Genomic DNA, 20949 nt, shown 5'->3' with positions numbered 1-20949 from the left:
CTCGGGGGCCTTGTCAGCCTTCTCCTCCGTCTCTTCAGTCTTTCCTGCCTCAGAGGCGTTGTCTGCCCCGTCTTCGTTGGTCTTCTCCTCAGTCTTGGGCTCCTCAGCTGTCTCTTCTCTAGCTTCTGGCTTCTCCTCCGCGGCCGGGCTCGTTCTGATCCTGCTCTTCTGGTTCCTTACCCGCCTCAGGGGGAACCTCCTCTTCATCCTGCACGGGGTTCAGACACATTTGGACTGGTTTCCTCTCCGGAAAGGCACACATCCTCTGACTTCTCATTGAAATCTTGATTGTGTTGAGCAATCATTAAGTCCTGTAGCTTGGTGACTGACATCCTATTGGCAGTGACAGCAGGGCGGGCAGACTTGCCTTTGCTCGGCTCACCACCTCTCAGCGGACCATTCACGACCCACCCCAGTAGAGTCCTGGCAGCATATGGTCCTTCGCCTTGGCTATTCATTATTTCCCATGGTTCCATGAGCTTCGGTGCATTGGTGCCTATCAGCAAATCCACATCTGCCTCAAGTCTGGGAACTTTAATGCCTTTAAGATATTTCCATCTCTCTAGGTCCTGCTGAGTGAGAATGTTGCGTCTGCTCACAGGCATGGTCCTCTGAGTATAGACTTCAGGTAAGTCCAGGAAGTTTCCTTCATTCAAGCCAGAAACTTCAAGACCACTAAGCAGAAATGTGTCTACAGACCTCTCTTGGCCAAGAGTATGAAGAAGAATGCTAGTCTTGACTCCTGAAAGATTCAGTTTTCCCATGAGATGTTGGGTACAGAAAGAAGCTGAACTCCCAGGGTCTAAGAAAGCATAGGTGTTTATAATCGTGCTCCCGGACTTGGCCTTCACCTGTACAGGCACAATAGGGAGAACATAGTCATCATCTCCGGCCCCAGTATGGCCATATGTCTCCAATGACACAAGTGCATTATTGACTAACACTTCCTGTGTTTTTGCTTTAGATTCAACGTGTAAAACAGTTGGATGTTTGTGTTTACAGATATCACATGTCAAAGGCGTGTTACATTCCCTGCTTATATGACCCATCCTCAGACAGCTGAAACAGAATCTGCCTGCTTTCAGAGTGTCCAGTTTTTCCCTGTGTGTCATCTCCTCTAGCTGTGAACATTTCTCAACTGAATGTTGGCTCCTACACACACAGCATGACTCTTCGTTGTTTCTCTGTGAAGCTGGCCCTCTACGCTGTTGGTGCCAAGCTGCTGATGTAGTTGGTCCTGTGGTAGTATTGATGGCAGCAACAGTAGCATGACCTCTTCCAGTAGATGTGCTCTTCGGCCTGGAGGAAGGGTCTGGTGGATCACCATGTAGGTCACCAAAGAGAGGATCGGACAGAATCTTTAACTGACGCTCAATGAAGGCCACAAAGTCTTGGAACATGGCTCTGTAGCCACGGCGCTCCTGTAGGTCACAGGCGACAGACCACCATTTTTCCCTCAGTTTGTATGGCAACTTCATCATCATCAAACGAAGATTGGATGGCACGTTCATCTCCTCCATATGCTGTAAATCTTCCATAACATTGCAACAGTCCCTTAAAAAGATGGAAAAGGACTGTAGAGCATTAGTGTCATCAACCCTCATTGTTGAATATCTTAAAAAGTATAAATCTCAGAAAAGTGAAAACATAGCTCGTCGTCGTTCGTTTAATTTTTTGTCTTTCACAACTCAGACTGGGATGTCTGCATCCTCCAACCACTTAAGGTCAAGAGCGAGGAGACCGTCTAGCCCAGACCTGGGCAAAGTGCGGCCCAAGGGCAATTTGCGGCCCGTTGGCTGTCCCTGTGCGGCCCGCGGAGGTCAATTGTAAATTAGGAATACCTATACTTATTATACGGCTCTTAAGAATGTTCCAAAAAATTCCGTTGATTTGAATGGGCCAACCCAACGTTCGCAGGTCTGTAAATTCACTGCTGCGAAAAATGTATGACTGGTGTCATTGGCAACGGGTTTTGTGCTTCTAATTCACATCTTTCATATCATTCCGCAACGCAAGTAGTCCGGTCATTTAACGTAACTGAAAGTCATTGAAACTTGAAGTCAGAAGGTGGGTTGCTTCGCATTTGCGTGAAGAACTAAACGGCAACAAAATCATTAAAAAGAGGTATTTTGGAGAAATGTCTTCTATTGTTTTGGCAAGTAACCGTATAATAAGCGGGATATTTTTTTATTTCCGTAGGCTTACATTCGTGCGTGTGGGCGTGCCTGCGACCATTTGCGCTGATAAAAATTGATATTACTATTCATTTGTATACTTATACTATTGCATTGCAAGCTTGCTCGTGTGTGTGTGTGTGCCATGTGTATTGGTCGTCTGGGAACACCTTTAATACTGCAAACATGCTCATTTTCAAAATCATTTTGGTGAATGTTGATTACATGTTGATTAAATGATGTTGGCGTTTTTACTATGCCTGCACCACATTTTTTTGATAGCCTAAATGCAACATCTACTCTTACCAGTAGCAGTTAATCAAAACCATACAATTTAATGTTTTTTTATAAAGAGATACAACTTATATTGAGCAGAATTGAGTTCAGCCTATTGGTCCGGCCCTCCACAACATTCCCACTATCTCATGTGGCCCCTTGAGGAAATGAATTGCCCACCCCTGGTCTAGCCCATTGGGTGGCTTGAATATTGGGCATTCCTGAAGGAGGTGTGGGATAGTCTGCGGGGCACCACACTCACATAGGTCATTTTCACAAGCGCCAACCATCTTGAGAAAGGACCGAGTCCTTCCCCATCCAGTGGGGAGGTGGTTGAGGCGAGTCCAGGCCTTGCGGCCTAGGTGGTGGCCGCTTGGCTCTGTGGATGGGGACTCGATGAAGGTGTGCAGAGTGGTGTGTGAGCTTCTCCATTCTCCCTGAGTGCCTATTTTCAAACTTAATTTGATCTGCAAGAGTTAGTGAAAACTAGGAAGTAGGGATGCATCTGAGTACGTTGTTCGAGAAAGCACAGATAAAATGACTTAAAATCTATTGATATCAGCATTTACCACAAAATAAAAATGCCAATTCTGTTTGCAACATACGACTTTATTTTCACTAACTAGTCGCTTAATTTACTACAAATTATTGAAAAGAGATTGATGTGTCCTGTAGTTGTAGTATTTGGAAACTAATACAGCAACATGGGGTCATTGTGCCAAGTATTGTAAATGTAAATGTAATGTAAATGCACACTGTACCGAGCATAGTTTCGGATGTAGTTTAATTGGTGACCACTAGAGGGAGCTACCTGTGTGGGGAATGTGCTGCTACCTAGTGCAGGAGATAGCTACGTTCTCAAATCATTACAGCTACCGACTTGTGAAAAGCAGCACGGTGTCTGTGTCTTTTTCACATACATTTTTATATCCACTCCGCAGGTAGGCATTCTTGTAAATAACTTTATTTCGGCTGCAGGGCAGTGGAGGGAGGTGTTTGTCTTTGCATTTCTCAGTTATATCTAAATACTTATTTGCATATGCTAGCACGGAGGAAAGCGTGGTTTAGATATGCTAGCTTGGTGGAGTGTTACACATGCCCATGCTATTGTTCAATTTGTAAGATAGAAGGCTTTGTGATTTGATTGATGTAAATGTACTTCTTGTAAGTTGTTTTGCAAAGATGGACTATTGAAGTACACAGAGGTGTGATATGTTTAATGTGTTTTGTATAAATGTGCTAAGTATTAATGCTGTGTAATTAGACATGAGTGATGTCTGTTCTGAGCTACGTTAAAATCATTACAGCTACCGACCTGAGAAAAGCAGCACGGTGTCTGTGTCTTTTTCACATACATTTTTATATCCACTCCGCAGCTGGTTGGAGTGTATCATATCAGTGTCGCCTCACCGAGTCAGCGTTTAACTGAAGAAGCGTTAATGTCGTGCAGCTTTCTTTCAAACCCCTAAACATACATCACCTGTCGCTTTAAGCTGTATCTGTTGATTTTCTCCACATGGGACACGCTGTAGGCCTATAGGTTTCATGAAATGTTGACTCCGCGTCAACTAACACTCGAAATACCAAGTATTTCACGGTTATTTAAACAGGTTTAGGAGATTGTCACATGCACATGGCTGACGATTAGGCTCCATGCTTAAGTCAGACTTGTTATTAGGTGTCCGCTGTAGAATTGTGAGACAGGTCGCGAACCAGCCCCTCGCATCATTAGACGCACGTTGGCAGCAGCTGGTGACGTGTGTGTGAACTGGCAGGATACACGTCGGTAAGACAAAGCAGTGATCATTATGCCAATATCTGTAAGACATTTTAAAAACTGTAACCTGGTACAGCGCCTGGAGGAAAGCTTAATGTATAAAACATGTTAAATATGGGTCCTCTGGTCATGATAAAAACTAGGCTATTTCTTTCATATTACTAGCTAGCTAAGGTTTCACAAAATGCCATTCGATTAAAAACAGGTTATATCTGCAATCAATAATAGCATATCAATATGAATAAATGTAGGCCTACTAAACATGTCAAAGCCAAATTTAGAAATAAATATAAGAGCAGAAAGACGTTATCTTGCAATGGTGTTACTCTCAAGCATTTTAAAATGTATTTGAATATAGCTAGCTCAGTTTGCAAATAACCTTAGCTTAGTTATCATGCTTCATACCGTAGACCTGTGTATTTTGATGTTATTTGATGATTTTATATTCATAATAGCCTACAGGTTATTCCGTTCAGATGATGTACATAAGTAAACACACACATAAGTACATCTTGGAAATAGCAACAGGTCTCTTTCTGTGTATGTAATGTTTGTATGTGTAATTTCGATAAAAACCTACCTACCTAGCCGCTTATGTTAGTTAGTTTAAGGTATTTTTTGCCAGCTAATCCCTAGCTAGCCTGCTCCAGTGCATTTTTGCAAGATGGATCCAACCAACGTTTGTGGTGATGGAGTGATGAACATTGTTGACCGCATTTTACCGGATTCTTTCCAATCAGTTTCGTATGAGGAGAAATTAAGACTGAAAGCAGAGGGGAGACCAAAATACTGCTATATATATGGCTCGTTTTATGACGAGGAGTAGACTATACGGGTAGTCTACTGACAAACCACCTTTACTGTTGGCCTTGTGTGATTTTTCAAGAATGTTCGGTGAAGGCTGTTCGAAGTTGGCTAGAGATGAATTCATGATGTATGATACATACGAGATCTTAATTGATCCGTCAAACATCACGACAAATCAGAGGATATCAGTGAAAATAAGGATGACACATTTTAGGTTTGCTGAAATACTGCTCATGTTTCAGCCTATATACATGGTTTTGAACATGGAGTATGTGTAATCTGATAAAATGTTGTCGGGGACATGAAAGTCACATGTTGTGCATTATATACATTGGACAGTGTTATTTATTACAAGCTTAGGTTTTTAAGGTTGCAAACTTCCTAGGCTTATTTGAGATTGACGAAGACTGAACATTTTGGTCTGAGATCATTTATTTTGATGTTAGCGTGAGACGGGACTGAGGTTAATGCACATGGTTAAACAAAGGAGCACATAGCAGACAGGACGTAAACACACAACCACTACAAAATAAAAGACCAGAAAACAAGGAACAGAGACGCAAGACAGGGTAAAACAAAGGAAACACGTGAACCAAAACCAGAAGATCCTGGGCAGGATTGTGACACTTGTGACTCAGACAAACTGGAACCCATGATTGTGTTATTTCTAAAAGCAGTGATTGCTGTTGCTGACGTGGTGTTACTAAGATGAGAAAACAGCCTCCACGTGTGATAAGTTCCCCCTGCGAGTGGGGATTCAATGGCATATTTGTTTGGAGGTTTCCATACTATCATACTGAGGCACCCATGATCGTGGTGTGGAGTAATAGTTGGAGACCAGCTAAAACGGCCTCCTCAGCGGATAGGCCTAACTGGGACAGATGTCCAGTGATCGAGGTATAGGAACAGTCATACTACATCTGTGGTTGAGGTGTGAGATGTATGTGACATTTTGGGGCCCTTGTGTGAAATTGTGGTCCATTGTGAAGCTAAAAACCCAAGAGCAATTGCATTGCAACATAGCATATTTCCACAATATCCCCGATGACAAGTACTACATTTCCCTCGGGATTAATAAAGTATCCATCTATCTATCTATCTATCTACTTGTGTGAATGGTATAGTAATGGGAACATGCTCGATAACAGCTGAAATTCTCAACATCGTAAGGGGTGTCAGTGTTTTCTCACTGTCTTGCTGTGAGAGTTAGTGAGTTAAGGGATTTATTTTTCTCTCTCTTTAGTGGTGAGAGAGAGACATCAGACCTCATTGTCGAACTCAGTTAAGAATAAGTTAAGAATACATTTCTTCTTAACTCCATTTACAAAGTTCCCGGGACATGATGCCTCGTAGAATCATGACTATTAATGTAAAACGTAATTGTTAATGATACAAATATTCTTGTATTTATTATTATTATTATAATTATTTAAATCCATGGATGTCTGTAGAATCTCCAACGATTTCTCATAAATTCAGCCCTTAAGAACATGGGCGCACTCCAATCTGGCCTATCTACGACTGCTTTTCCACGTTCTTAATTCCTGTTCTTAGCTAAGAACGAATCCCAGATAAGAAAACTTGAGATCCATTGTGTATGAGGTAATTTTTTTTAAAGTTTTCATACTGGTATATTCTGAAAATGTATTTACTCTATAGCAAACCATTATATTAATTTGCATTTGACTTATATTCTAATTTATTTCCTTTTATTTTTAAAAAGTAAAGAACACATTCAAGTGGTATGTAAATAAACAGGAAATATAATGCAATATATACAAATAAATCTTAAAATGATATGGCATTGTTCAAAACATCTGGATAACGCAGTTGGTGTAAGATTTTCTATTGACCACCAGATGGCGTAGTGGAGCAATGTGTCAAAAGCTTCGAAGCACCAAACCAGTTTGGTTGTAGAAGCATCAGTTTCAAAAGCCTTGTTTGGTAAATCCCTAGGTATCTGGAGTCTCTAGATCAGTCTATGTCTCACTGTAGTTCAGTATCCCAACAAATGTTATGAAGGAGTTGGATAAGACTATCTGGAGGAAAAGAAAACATTATCTAAGAAAATAAACTATAAGAGGTAGTAGAGAACAAGGTTGCCTTGAAGTTGTGGACTTGAATAATACTTTTAAGATGGAGTGGATTATAGAATGTTTAAATATCCCTAACAGTATCTGGAATGCTTTCCCCACGTACTTATTTAATTCTACTAGTGGCATTGAGTTTTTGTTCAAATGTTATTTTTCATTCCCCAATACACCCCTACCCCCGCAAAACAGTTTGATTGGCACAAAAGGCCAGCAACAAGCTCTTCTGGTGCATTGTACTTTCCCTGTCAGTTTGATTCGCTGCTTGTACATTTGTTTTGGGACGGTGAAAGTTTTTAAAATTTAGTTTGCTAAAATATTAATTTGTTTTGCCCTTCTCAGTTGCTGCTCTTGAAACATTTAGCCGGTTGCTCTCTAAGTTATTGAGTAAAGGTTAGTCTGACGATTACTCCTTGATCCCTATGAATTAAAAAAACAATCAATATTTCTCGTTAATTTAGCCAAGAATGTGGGCCCTTCCACATGTCAAGTAGACTTATCTGCATCAGCCTGAGATTTAACTGTTCCTTCCATAGAATGAATAAAATATGTAATAAAATAAGCTGTTAAAAGTCTGCTGATAAAAGCTTTAGGACATTTCAAATTTACGAGCACAACTTTTTGCCTAATACAAACCAATGACTGAGGTTCAACACACCGGACCACTGCTACACAGTATTAAAGGACGCATATCGCTCTGTTCCCCGTGCAGCTTTGGGACTCTGATCACTGCCTGGTTCATCTTCTCCCAACCTACAGGCAGAAACCTGTGGTTAAAAGTGTGGGAAAATTGACCAACGAGTCAAAACTGGAGCTACAGGCCTGCTTTGACTGCACTGACTGGAGTGTTTTTGAGGGTATACAGACCTGGATGAACTTACTGACACTGACATCTTACATACGTTTTTGAGAGGACATGTGTGTACCCACCAAAACTTTCTGCTTGGTTTACGGCAAAGCTCAGGCGACTTCATCAGGCCAAAGAGGAGGACCAGAGGGAGTGGGGACAGGATCAACAATAACCATGCAACACTATAATACCCACTGTACAAATTATACCTACAAATTATATTTATTTATTTTATTCTAAACTGTTGTGTTGTATATTTCTGTGCAAGTACATTGAGTGCCACTAAACCCGGAGTCAAATTCCTTGTATGTGTAAACTTACTTGGCCAATAAACACCATTCTGATTCTGATTCAACGCACCACCGTTTCCAGTTAACAAACTTTTTGCAGCAACTTCTAATAAAGAAATATGACCCATTACCCATATACAGTATGTAGGGGCTAAAATGTTTGGTTTCCTCAGTTTTTGCAACATCAGTGTATGTCTATTTGGCCTACAGAGGTCAATAGGCCACATGCTTGAAAGGCTGTGGATGCCACGTGGACGACAGTTCCCCACTTTTAATTTCAGAATCATGTGCTACACCCTCTAATTAAGAGACTGGACCCCTATATTGAGGGGGTACAATCTTTTGATGGTTAGACTTTTTACTTTTTATTTTAGAATCTTGTTCTGCACCTTCCATCAATCAGATTTTACAATCTACGTACCTCTCGTACTTAATTTGTTCCAGTCTGTCAACTTTTCAGGTTTCGCTGACTCAGTTCATCTCGTTTAAATGGTTAGGCTTCCTTCTTGAAAGTCAACGTAAAAAGAATATTTTAGCTCATTCAATTCTCAATTCATGTGTATCAGATCAATTAAGCTAAATGTTAGATAAACTATTATGATAATGTCCTGAGTAATACAGCTATAGTAGACTATGTTTGCTTGTACAAGTATGTAGAAACTATTTTTAAATGTATAGACTATTCTGGTCTTATGCTGATTTACAGTGCCCTCCAGAATTATTGGCACCCTTAGTGAATATGAACAAAACAGGCTATGAAAAAACATGTCTTTGCTATTTATCTTCTTGGTCTTTCATAAAAATATTACCTTTTCATTGAAGTAAAACTATTGAAAGAAAACATTTTTTTATGTTATTATTATTATTATTAAAATATTTTTCTCCAAAACATGTGTGCCACAACTATTGGCACCCCTAGAAAATCTTGTAATTAAAATCTAGCTGAAGTATATTTCCAGTCATGTTTTACATTTTTAAGTTCACCTGTTTGATTAGGAAGTCTTAAGTGGTCAACCATGACTTCCTGTTTCACTGAAGTATAAATATGAGGTGACACAGGCCAAATTCCATTAGTCTTTCATCACTATGGGAAAGATCCAAGAACACAGTGACGATGTGTGACAAAAGGTTGTTGAGCTGCACAAATCAGGTAATGGACATAAGAAAATCTTTAAACAGTTAAAAATACCCATTTCAGTTGAAAAAAAACCATTTCCACTATCATGGCAATAATTAAAGCGACAGGAGAGGTTAAGAATCAGCCTGGAAGAGGATGTGTGTGTACATTGACCCCACGCACCGTGAGGAGGATGGTTCGACTGGCAAAAGATTCTCAAAGGATCACAGCTGGAGAATTGCACCTACATCACCACAAGTTGATTGGGAGGGTTGCCACACTGTAAACCCGAATAAGTTACCAGAACTCAAAAAATTTGACGTAATAAATTGCCTCAATTTTTTTAAGTTGATTAACTTAAAAGTCAAAATTTTCCAGAACTTAAAAGGTTGGATGACTTGCTACTTGTACCTTTTGATAACAGTTAAATTAAAGTGCTCATTTAGCTCAACTCAAATATTTGCAGTCAATATGACTTACAGTTTTCTGTTAAGGCAACTCAATTATTTTCAGTTATTAAGACTTAAAATTTGAAACCACTGGAATAAGTTCACAGAACTTAAAAGAATAAGTACACAACCACACCATTTTATGTTAACACAACTCAAAGTTTATTAGTTTGTGTTGTCATTGTTTTAAGTACACAGTAGTCAAATATGTTGAAATTGTTTACTTAAAAAGATGTGACTCGAAACTTAAAATTTTTGAGGCAATTGATTACCTCAATTACATTGAGTTTAACTTACTCAAAATATCAAAAAGTCATGAACATCTAATATTGAACAGCATTGTCTTGCCCACTCCCTTTTAGCACACTGCAATATTAAAATTAAATAGAAAAATAAATAATAAACATCTATAAATCAAAATAAATCAAAGCCTCCCTCTCTCCTCCTATGCCATCAGTCACCTCCCTCTCCTCCTCCATCAGTCACCTCCCATGCCATCAGTCACCTCCCTCTCCACCTCCTCCATCAGTCACCTCCCTCTCTCCTCCTCCATCAGTCACCTCCGCCATCAGTCACCTCCCTCTCCACCTCCGCCAGTCACCTCCTTCTCCACCTCCTCCATCAGTCACCTCCATCTCCACCTCCTCCATCAGTCACCTCCCTCTCCACCTCCTCCATCAGTCACCTCCCTCTCCACCTCCTCCATCAGTCACCTCCCTCTTCTCCTCCCTCTCCACCTCCTCCATCAGTCACCTCCCTCTCCACCTCCCTCTCCTCCTCCCTCTCCACCTCCTCCATCAGTCACCTCCCTCTTATCCTCCCTCTCCACCTCCTCCATCAGTCACCTCCCTCTCCTCCTCCCTCTCCACCTCCTCCATCAGTCACCTCCCTCTTATCCTCCCTCTCCACCTCCTCCATCAGTCACCTCCCTCTTATCCTCCCTCTCCACCTCCTCCATCAGTCACCTCCCTCTCCTCCTCCCTCTCCACCTCCTCCATCAGTCACCTCCCTCTTCTCCTCCCTCTCCTCCATCAGTCACCTCCCTCTCCACCTCCTCCATCAGTCACCTCCCTCTCCTCCATTAGTCACCTCCCTCTCTCCACCTTCCTCTCCTCCTCCTCTCCACCTCCTCCATCAGTCACCTCCCTCTTCTCCTCCCTCTCCTCCTCTCCACCTCCCTCTCCACCTCCTCCATCAGTCACTTACATCAACAAGTCATTCTTGAGGGTCTGCAACCTGGGTGACAGTTTACCACTTTCTAGACCAAGTAAAATCTTTTCAGTGAATTCAAAAGTGTTGGTCAGTGCTTTGGGGTAGCTGAGGTGTAGTGCATATATCAGTCCAAAGATTACCAGGAAGGCATCGCTAAGTCTGGGGAGGCTGACCACGGCATCACTTTCAATGATTACAGAGATTCTCACAGGGTGGTGGTGAACTGGACGTGTGTCATTGTCACTGATGACCGTAAGGAGGGCCACTGCAACGCCATCAAGCTCCAGCTCATCAGACTCGTCCTGAATGATTGAAAAAGAGATGCTAATCACAAACTAACACAAAAATAAACTAAACCAATACCAACACAATGAGACCCAAGGGAGACTTGGGTCTCATTGTAAGAGGTGAAAAACATAAGATTCATGTTCTGCACACACGAATCAGCCAAATTACCAGAGAACCTAAGTGGTGTGAGATAGACTGAAACCAAGCTAAAGGACATTTACAGGAAAATGTTTTACTTAACATCTTATCACTTGCCAATACATGGAAACTGTATGGGTAGACTAAACAAAGGTAAGTCCTAAAAGATATTAGTATTTTGATGGACAGTTTACATTATACACAGTAGAATCCGTTAGTGACTTAAGGAGACTCACTGTGCAGGTTCTGAAAAATCCAGAAACGTCCTCGTGCAGATACACTGGAAGGGCGTGGAGAACAGTAATGCGCTTGGTGTGGATGTCATGGATTTCCTATTAAGATAAAAACAGAATTGTACATACTGAAGAGTTTACTGAACAAAGCTGATTTTTAAACAGTCCAATTAGAACATATGTTCACAAATAACCTGTTCACATCTTTAATGTAATCAGACAAATGGCAAACACAAAGTGGACTAATTGCAAAATTCACAAAGCTCATTTGAGTCATTGAACATGTTCAAAGTTCCACCGGTTCAACCTATGAAGTGTGTAATAATCTATTTACCAGTTCATCGTGGATTTTTAAAATTTCAGCCAGAGCATCTGCTGTCTTTCCAGTTTTTGATGCCTTCTGTCTGAATAAGGTCATCAGTCGAGGAAGATGGCGGTCAAGCTCAGCATAGAATGTGTTGGGCAGGTTCTGATTCGTAATCCGCTGGAACTCTGCATACAACTACATTAAAATGTAGCAGGAGAATACAGCAACAACACTTAAAAAAAACAGTTCAATTTGAAGAATCTAGCACACCTTTATAAAGCAGAAAATAGCAGCCAAATAAGTAAGAATCACAATTATTTTCTCAAAAGAGAGCGCTGATCCATATTACCTCAGACTCTATTTTGAGAGCAGGCCAGAGGTCCATGAGCTCGTTCACTGGTGGGCAGGACATCACTATGGTCTGTCGGCGTAGGGGAAATGTGGTCTCCATCATCTTTCTAATGAGGGGCAGGTTCTTCTCAGTCTTCTTGACTTCTTCAACAATTGTCTGCCTCAACTGCTCAAGGCTTGAAGGATCCTTTCCTTGGGGAAAGTTTGGTAGGAAGTTGACTTCTGCTCGCTTGGGTCTTTTAATGTTGGAATGTGAAGATTCATTTTCAGGATAACTTCTACTTCTTTTTCCAGCATTAACAGTGACCTCCTGACATCCAGCCCGTCTCATCTTGTTCCTGAAATTGCCCATCTTAAACTTGATGGAGTTTTTCCATCCATTCCAGCCAGTCTCAGATCCTGCTTCCTTCAAGCAGGGATGTTTGGCTACAAGAGCCTCAGCAGCCTTTGCAATCTCTTTATCACTTGGGTAAGCCTTAAAACCATATATAGTAGATGCAAGCTTTTCTAAAATGTCGTGCTTTAGGTCTCTTGTCAACTGAAGGTGTGTGTTGTTCTTCTTATATTCCGCATTTCCATCTCTAAGTTTTAGTTCAACATTAAATGCAAATGTGGGAACAGGGAAAGGACCTGGAGGCCACCTGCTGAGACGCTCTGGAGATGACACATCTGAAAGTAGAACAGTAGATGCAATAGAGCTGGAGTCTTGTGAAAGTGAGATGTGCACAACAGCTTTTTGTGGCAATTCCTCAATGTCTGTAAGGGAAGTAAGTTTCCCTTCAAAGTCTGGATCTTCGTAAAGCAAATCGAAGTCAAGGTTGATTTCCAGCTGTTCTTTTATAATGTTGATCAGTGCATCAACAGAGGCTGGTCGTGAGCTGAGTTTTAATTTTCTAGCCTGGTCTGGCTCAACAACACGAAGAATCATTGGTTGTGGGGATGCAGCTGCCATTGTGCTAATGAAAAGACAAAATCAGATTGTTAAAGAGTACCGCTTATAGTATATACAGCTTATAAATTGCTTAATTCCACTGAGAGTGAATAAAGACACAATAACTGATAAATAAAAGAACCATTCATTATTACCTGAACTCAGTTCTGTCTCACTTGAATGAACCGCTTGGGGGTCAGCAGCAGCGAGCCGTCTATCTTGTATGCAGAGAGAGGGACTGTATCATTCAGACCAGACTGCAGGTGGATCGACAGGCTTATGTCTGCAGTTGACAGCTCATAGGACCGTAGATGTTCTACATACCAGGAGTCATAATCACAACACAGAAAAGATACGTTGTGATTCACAAGAAAGATCTCTTCTATTTTGCCAAATTTCGACAGTCCACCACTGACTCCTACAGACAGAAACATTCCACAGACATAGTCTGTGCCATCAATGGTCACATTTGTTGTCTTGTAGATTGTGTCACTAGTTGTTTGTTCTCTAATGTGTACTTGAGCAACCTCTGGTAGAGCTGAAACCAGAACAGAGTCAACCCTGGATGCCTGAGTTTTTGGCTTGAAAAATGATGGTGCAGCAAGATGATATGCCATCATGTGTTGGTGTCTGATTGCCATTGTCTTCAAAATATTTTTGAAGTTTTGAGCGTCATGCACCACTCTTTTGAAAAAGCGGTGCTTGGCCTCAAACCGCATGGTCCAAACGTGCAGCAGGGGCCCAAAGCACTTGATTAGAGCAGGATAATGCTCCACATAATGATGTTTAGGACGGAGCCTAACCTCAGGGAAAACCTCTAGCAATGCCTGTCTATGATCACTGATTTTGCACACAAAATAGTCTAAGGTTTCATCAGTAAATGACGGGCACAATGCTAACTCTACCACCTCTTTCAACTCCATCAAAACTGCCCATGACTCATCACCCTCTGGTATTACACTGCCAACAAGCAATGGAAGAAGTCGGAGCAGAGTGGCATTTTCATGTCCATTACCTCCAATCGTTCCTCGAGAAAGAAACGTTTTGGGAAGTGGCTGGGGTCTATCCACTTTATCAGTGTGTTGATATGGGAAAGATGTAATCTTGTTGTTCAAATACTCCAAGGTGAAGTACTTTAGCCGGATCATCTCTTTGACACAAAGAGAAAGCTCCATGGGAACGATACCTTCCAGAAGATCATGGAGTATATCAGGAGGAAACCCAGTGATTGTATGGAAGTAATTCAGGGACTCACGCAAAACACAGCCACCTTTAACACCAAAGTGGCTGCTCAAAGTGTCACTTTCTTGAACAGTTTGCACATGTAGGTCATGGCTGGCTTTGGTTCTCTGAAGAAACTTTCTCTCTCTGACTTCAGTTACTTGAAACTGTTCAACTGAGCCCATACAGAATCTGCAAACATGGCCTGCTCTAAATGACTCTACAAAGCCACCTAATCCATGAGCAGCCAAATTGTCAGCAGAAACACAAAAGACAGTGCCTCTGACATTCTGACCAACTCTTTCGATGAAGACACCGTCTTTTTCCAGAGTATGAAGATCACGCAGCAATGGAGCAAGTACAGCTGCATATCCATACTTACGGAGGTCTGTCACTTTTACCAGTATTGCTAGCTGTATAGCATGTAATGCTGATCTGTATTTTGGTGGCACATTAGCGAGGACCCAATATACAGCGCAAAATTTGTGAATTTTGCGTGATGTGCCAAGCGGATTGCAAATTTCAAGATCATCAGTATATAGCTGGAGTGGTAGGATGAGATCCCCTGTTGACAGTAACTCATTTTCAAGGAAATGAGAGCCATTGGAGCATGATACATATTGACCAGATGCCGTATTTGTTTCAGTAATCTTGTTAAGAATGTCTGTGTTTTTAAACAACTCTTGAATCATTGAAAGGATAGGAACATACATGCTGGTATGTCCAGGTTGCTCCAACTGATACTCCACTGGCATTACATAAGGATAGTTGCGCTCAATAAAGGTTTTTCTGCGCTTGGATGAACTCAATTCGGCACCTTTAGAGGTTGACATAGAGAGAACATTGCAGTCCATGACAGCGGCAACAACTTCACTCAGTGTAGGTTCTGCAATACTATGACCATTTCTTTGCAGTATGTCATTAACTGCCTCTTTGATCAACGGCTCAGATAAGGAGAAGATCTGATTCAAGTGGTCTACTATTTCCTGAGTAGCTGTGTTTGAGACATGGAGGATAGCCTGCATCTTTAGAAATAAGGAAGATACATTTTTTTTAAGTTGATTTCTTAGACTGCCAGTGTCACACTGATCACCATTCTCCCCTTCTCTGCTCTGGCCTGGGCATTCTTCATGCAAATCACTAGTTTCCTCAGAAATACTGGCTTGAAGACTATGGGGATCCTCACTGACAATATCAATTTGAAAGTCAGATGCAAGACCTGCTTGGTGTTCTCTACTTTTATGAGTATTGAACGAGGAGTACACATTTGTGCTATAGCTACAATCCTTATATGGGCACGTCACTGTTTCATGATTTTTCAAATGCTTTCTGAGATGACTGAAAAGAGCTGAATTAGAAAAGGGTTGCTGAAATGTGCATAAAGGGCATTTAAATAACACAGGGCCCTGACTCTGCTCTGTACAACTGCTAGGTTGTGCTGTATGATATCTTGACAAATGAGTACTCAGTGCATTAAGTGTCTGAAATGTGCAAATGCAATCAGTGTAGAGGCATGGAAGGGGGCTGATTCTGGAATAGTGGCTGTGCTGCAGCCTATAGTGTCTAAATAACTGTATTCTGGAGGTGTAAGAAGCTGCGCACAACTTACACTTCCAGATCATTTTGGAACCAGCAACCTAAAAGGCAAAGAAAAAAAAGACAAAGTTTAGACCACCATCTAAAACTTTTCAAACAGAATTGCTTATACCCACTACTTAATATAACAACAAGTTAATTAGCTTACCAAAACATGATCATGGACTACAGCTAACACTGCTTTAAAATGACATGTTTTCCTCAAAATAATTTGTTTTATATAACATCTATAGATGGAAAATAGCATAAGTAAACGTATTAGTTTTTAACATGTTTTTAAGACAAATCTTGAATGAAATGTCTTAAATGAAAGAGGGGTGGTTGATAGAGGAATTCACATTCATTGGATTACCTGGTATCTTTATCACATCTCCAGTTGTCTTCCTTAACTGTCTTAACTTCATGAAACTGGAACAGGGAGATGAAAGGGCATAAACTGATCTGAAACTGAACAATTAGAAGCATTCAAAGAGTGTCAAATTATAAATACTTCCATTCATAAATTCCCCTGTTAATGATCTTTTCATTTGATCCCCAGTGTCAAGCTACTAAAGCCATCAAGCAAAATTAACCTTAGCCTACTGTAACGAAAAGCAGCAGCACTTGCACTTATCTGCATGGTTAATCAACAATAATGGCATTTATTTTAAAAACGACGCAGCACAAGTGGGCGGGCAGTTGAACGTGAACTCTTAGTGTAGGAACTCAGTTTGAGCTAAAAGAGGCCCTATTATGCTCGTTCATGCTCTTTTAATAACCTTTAAAAAGGCTACGGTGGACGTAAATGGCCCATGCGTTCGACTTTACGCACTACTAAAAAATAAGCGGTTGCACCAAGCAGAGTTTCAACGTAACACTTAGTTATAACTTAACATTTACACGTCCTCACTATTAGGTGCAAGTTCCATTTAGTACGTTAAAATACGTTACCCAATACAAAATACATCTATCAATAGTAAACTGAGACTATGGCAAATACAATTTAGTCTGTATCATGAAGGGAAAGTCCCCCAAAACACGCTGTGCTGCTAGCGGAATGAGGGGTGGGGGGTAGCACTAGCAACACATTCTTTGAATGTTTTAAACACCAATTCTTAAACATATATAATCATGCCGCACACCATTGCTTGTAAGCTTAGGTCGCCAGGATTCATTCAAGACCACTCACGAAGAATATGGTTGCTCGCAGCCGTAATAGTCTAGTGACTGGAGTGTGTAACATTAGTGGTCCGCTAAGTGGCTAGCCCTTTAGCAGCTAACCTATATCTGACTTAACGTCACCAAGTTGGCAATGCCCTACAAGACTCCCGTGATAAGCCAGTGAAGGGCGGGGGCTTAGAGAAGGTCTACGCTCTTTGAGACAAACACACCAACAAATGTATGAAAGAAGTAAAAGTGAATAAATATTAACATTCAAAACTTACAGTAAGTCGAGTAATGCTGAATGCTGCCGTGAAGGTAGTAACTTTCTGCAGGCCTTCTGTTGCTTCCCGCCAAACTCTCAACCGTTTAAACTTTTCAGTTTTTTTTCCAGAGCTAAGGAATCAGTGTAGTATGCGCATTAGCACCGCCTTCTGCTTCGGAAGGCGAATCAGAGATTAACTTGGAATAAATAATGATCCCTGCAGCTACTTAACACTTAAGTAAAAATTATGAGAATAAAAATAAAAAAAATGACGAATTGATGAAGCACTTTGAGATTTTATTGTATTTTAGCATGTGCTATATAAATTAGGTTTATTTTTAAATCATCCCTTTTTGAAACAATAGAAATAACAGGACTTTATCATTATTAGCATGCAATAACTTAACTCTATTAATTTTTACTTAAGTTATGTTTTTAAGTAATGCTTACTTATACACAAAATAGTTCCATTTAATCAAAAATGATTAGTTAAAATTACTCAAAAAGGAAGAACATGTTACACCAACTTGACATAATTAAGTTAGTAGAACTTTTTCTAAAACTTTGAGTATACACTACTTAATCTATTTAATTACTTTGGACGTTCGGGTTTACAGTGGTTTCAGAATACAGGTGCTTTTGTGCCCCTCATTGCCTTCAATACGCTAAGCTCAGTTTCTATTTGCACATTTCAGCAATCTCCAACTTCCAGTACGACAAATTCTTTGAGAAGAAGATCGAAGAGAAGAAGGCTGATCACACGTACCGTGTCTTTAAAACTGTGAACAGACGAGCCACGGACTTCCCCATGGCAGACGACTACACAGAGACTCAGAACTACAGGCGAGACGTTTCGGTGTGGTGCAGCAATGACTATCTGGGGATGAGTAGTCACCCAAGGGTCACCCAGTCAATAATGTGAGCACCCCCAGAACAGCCTCTTTCCCTCCAAGCTGTCTGTCTATACTTAGACAAGGAGAGGTTCTAACAGCTTACACTCTTTCTTTTTCTTTTCAAGGGATACTTTACGAAAACATGGCTCTGGAGCAGGAGGTACACGGAACATATCTGGGACGAGTAAATTTTCACGTGGACCTCGAGTATGAATTGGCTGACCTGCACAGGAAAGACGCAGCTTTGCTCTTCACGTCCTGCTTTGTGGCTAATGACTCCACCCTCTTCACACTAGCTAAGATGCTTCCAGGTAGTTTAAAGGCTTACATCTATAGGGGAAGGGGAACCGTCTCTAAATAAAATTACAAGGAAATATACTACGTAAAAATGATCTGATCCAAAGTGTATTTATTTTTCTCTCTCTAGGGTGCGAGATCTACTCGGACGCTGGCAACCACGCCTCCATGATCATGGGCATTAAGAACAGTGGCGCCAAGAAGTTCATCTTTCGTCACAACGATGTGGAACATTTACGCGAGCTGCTGAAAAAGTCCGACCCGTCCACACCAAAAATTGTTGCTTTTGAGACGGTCCACTCCATGGATGGTAATTTGAACTTTGGTATTTGTTGACATGTCTTGAACATGGGTTGTACTTCCAAGAATCTGTAATTGACACCTGTGGCTGTGTGCCTCTTCAGGGGCGGTGTGTCCTCTGGAAGAGATGTGTGATGTCTCCCATGAATACGGTGCCATCACCTTTGTGGACGAAGTGCACGCCGTGGGACTGTATGGCGCAAGAGGGGGTGGCATTGGCGATAGAGACGCAGTCATGCACAAGATGGACATCATCTCAGGAACCCTTGGTAAGTACAGTGTTATTTCTCTTGAAGATATTTGCCACAAAGGGTGTTCTAGAAAGGACAAGCCTCATTTCAGCAATGAGTGCATTCAGTGTCTGGCCACAATGACTGCTCCTTTGAAAAGGAGGTAGGGACTGGTTTTGTCATTTAATACCCTCAGGATTACTTGAGAAGGAGATTCTCTGCCTGTTGCTTGGTAACCAGGCCTTCTGTTTTGCGCTTATTGAATTTCCTTCGCAGACTGAGCCTTTCATAATGTGTGTTCGCTCTACTTGTGGACTTGGACACCACATATTGGCTGTGATTTTAAACTAGTGTGTGATTTGTTTGTGCTCTCACTGTAAGGTATTATAAAAATTCATTATTATAAAAAAAATCCCACATTTATCGTGACTGTGGCACAATTGCAAACAAGGATTTTTTTCAGAGGTGAAAAATTGATGATTATGTTGCCTGACCCAGAAACCAATACAAAAGGGTCTGTGTCCTATGATTTACCTCAACCAGTTCTTGTCTTATGTCAAGTGGTTTCCCCCCCCCCCCCCCAACATATTTTGATGCATGTTTCCTTCCCACAGGTAAGGCCTTTGGCTGCGTTGGTGGTTACATCGCCAGCACCAACGCCCTGATCGATACGGTGCGCTCGTATGCCGCCGGCTTCATCTTCACCACCTCGCTGCCCCCCATGCTGCTGGCGGGGGCACGGGAGTCCATCCAGACGCTGAAGAGTGAGGAGGGCCGCACGCTGCGTCGCGGGCACCAACGCAACGTCAAGCTGCTGCGCCAAATGCTTATGGACTCGGGCCTTCCTGTGGTCCACTGCCCGAGCCACATCATCCCAGTCAGGGTAAGGAAGTCCTGCAAGATGGACTCCTTAAGGCCATCAGTCATATTTAGCTGGGCACATTGTACTTCAAGAGTTATAGTGTAAACTTACAAGCACATTAAAATAGTGTTTTGAAAAACTCCTGCCTTGACTCTCGAAGTCCATGAAGTTGACGGTGTCTTGTCTTCCTCACAGGTCTCCAATGCAGAGAAGAACACTGAAGTCTCTGATATCATGATGAGCCGATACAACATTTATGTCCAGGCCATTAATTACCCCACAGTCGCCCGTGGTGACGAGCTGCTGCGCATCGCCCCAACACCGCACCATACTCCTGAGATGATGATGTTCTTTGTTGGTAAGTAAATAGAATGGTGTAGGATTTAAAAAAATAATAATTATTGGGAATTTGACCTTGATTGCAGTGGCTGGGTAGCCTGACTATGTCATACTCATAATTCTAGTCAGAATATGAGTCTGATACTGCTCTATTGGGCTGTGATTATGGGGCGTGTTTCAACCGAACCAGGAGAAAAATGCCTCTTCGCTCAATTAGTTACCTACAACCAATCGGAGCAACGTAGTATGTGACCAGGGCCAGCTGATAAATTAAACTTTTACCGGATCCCGTAGGAAGGAAGGCAAAAACATCTTTTCGATTGACAAATGCCTTGATCACGTTTCTCTGTTCCTCTTTCAAAATGAATGCACTGTCAATGTCTAAATGGACTCGAATCTATACATTTCAGCTCTCCAGCGGCAGCCATGTTTGTTGAAAATGAATACAACCCGTGTTTTGGTGACGTGGTTGATTACGTTACGGTTGATCATCTGTCAATCATCGTATAAAGCCCG

At 41.4% G+C, this 20949-nt stretch overlaps 2 protein-coding genes across 4 annotated transcripts; one reads left to right on the top strand and one right to left on the bottom strand.

The window, feature by feature from the left end:
• Positions 1 to 10955: 10955 nt before the first annotated feature.
• On the bottom strand, positions 10956 to 17904 carry LOC116220596 (sterile alpha motif domain-containing protein 3-like). 3 transcript variants are annotated; one of them, XM_031568477.2, is made up of 7 exons: positions 16460 to 17904; positions 13446 to 13828; positions 12358 to 13315; positions 12036 to 12203; positions 11705 to 11800; positions 11005 to 11344; positions 10956 to 10972 (listed from the first exon to the last, which is right to left on the bottom strand). In XM_031568477.2, the coding sequence occupies exons 3-6, from the start codon at positions 13309 to 13311 to the stop codon at positions 11033 to 11035; spliced, it is 1530 nt and encodes a 509-aa protein (XP_031424337.1). In that variant the 5' UTR covers positions 13312 to 13315; positions 13446 to 13828; positions 16460 to 17904; the 3' UTR covers positions 10956 to 10972; positions 11005 to 11032. The 3 variants fall into 3 exon arrangements, with proteins under 3 accessions (XP_031424337.1, XP_031424340.1, XP_031424341.1); XM_031568480.2 differs by having other exon boundaries at positions 13446 to 13606; XM_031568481.2 differs by lacking the exons at positions 13446 to 13828; positions 16460 to 17904 and having other exon boundaries at positions 12358 to 13433.
• LOC116220597 (5-aminolevulinate synthase, nonspecific, mitochondrial-like) lies at positions 17218 to 20575 on the top strand. The gene is given in 8 exon segments (XM_031568483.2): positions 17218 to 17236; positions 18130 to 18430; positions 18531 to 18594; positions 18596 to 18716; positions 18833 to 19012; positions 19107 to 19271; positions 19847 to 20115; positions 20290 to 20575. Coding segments are annotated over 8 exon segments (1290 nt in total). The 3' UTR covers positions 20461 to 20575.
• The last annotated feature ends 374 nt before the right edge of the window (positions 20576 to 20949 follow it).

The sequence above is a fragment of the Clupea harengus genome, chromosome 5 (genome assembly GCF_900700415.2).
Source record: "Clupea harengus chromosome 5, Ch_v2.0.2, whole genome shotgun sequence".
NCBI classification, from domain to species: Eukaryota; Metazoa; Chordata; class Actinopteri; order Clupeiformes; family Clupeidae; genus Clupea; species Clupea harengus.
Note: the sequence above shows the minus strand (reverse complement) of the source record. Positions and strands in the feature narration are given on the sequence as shown.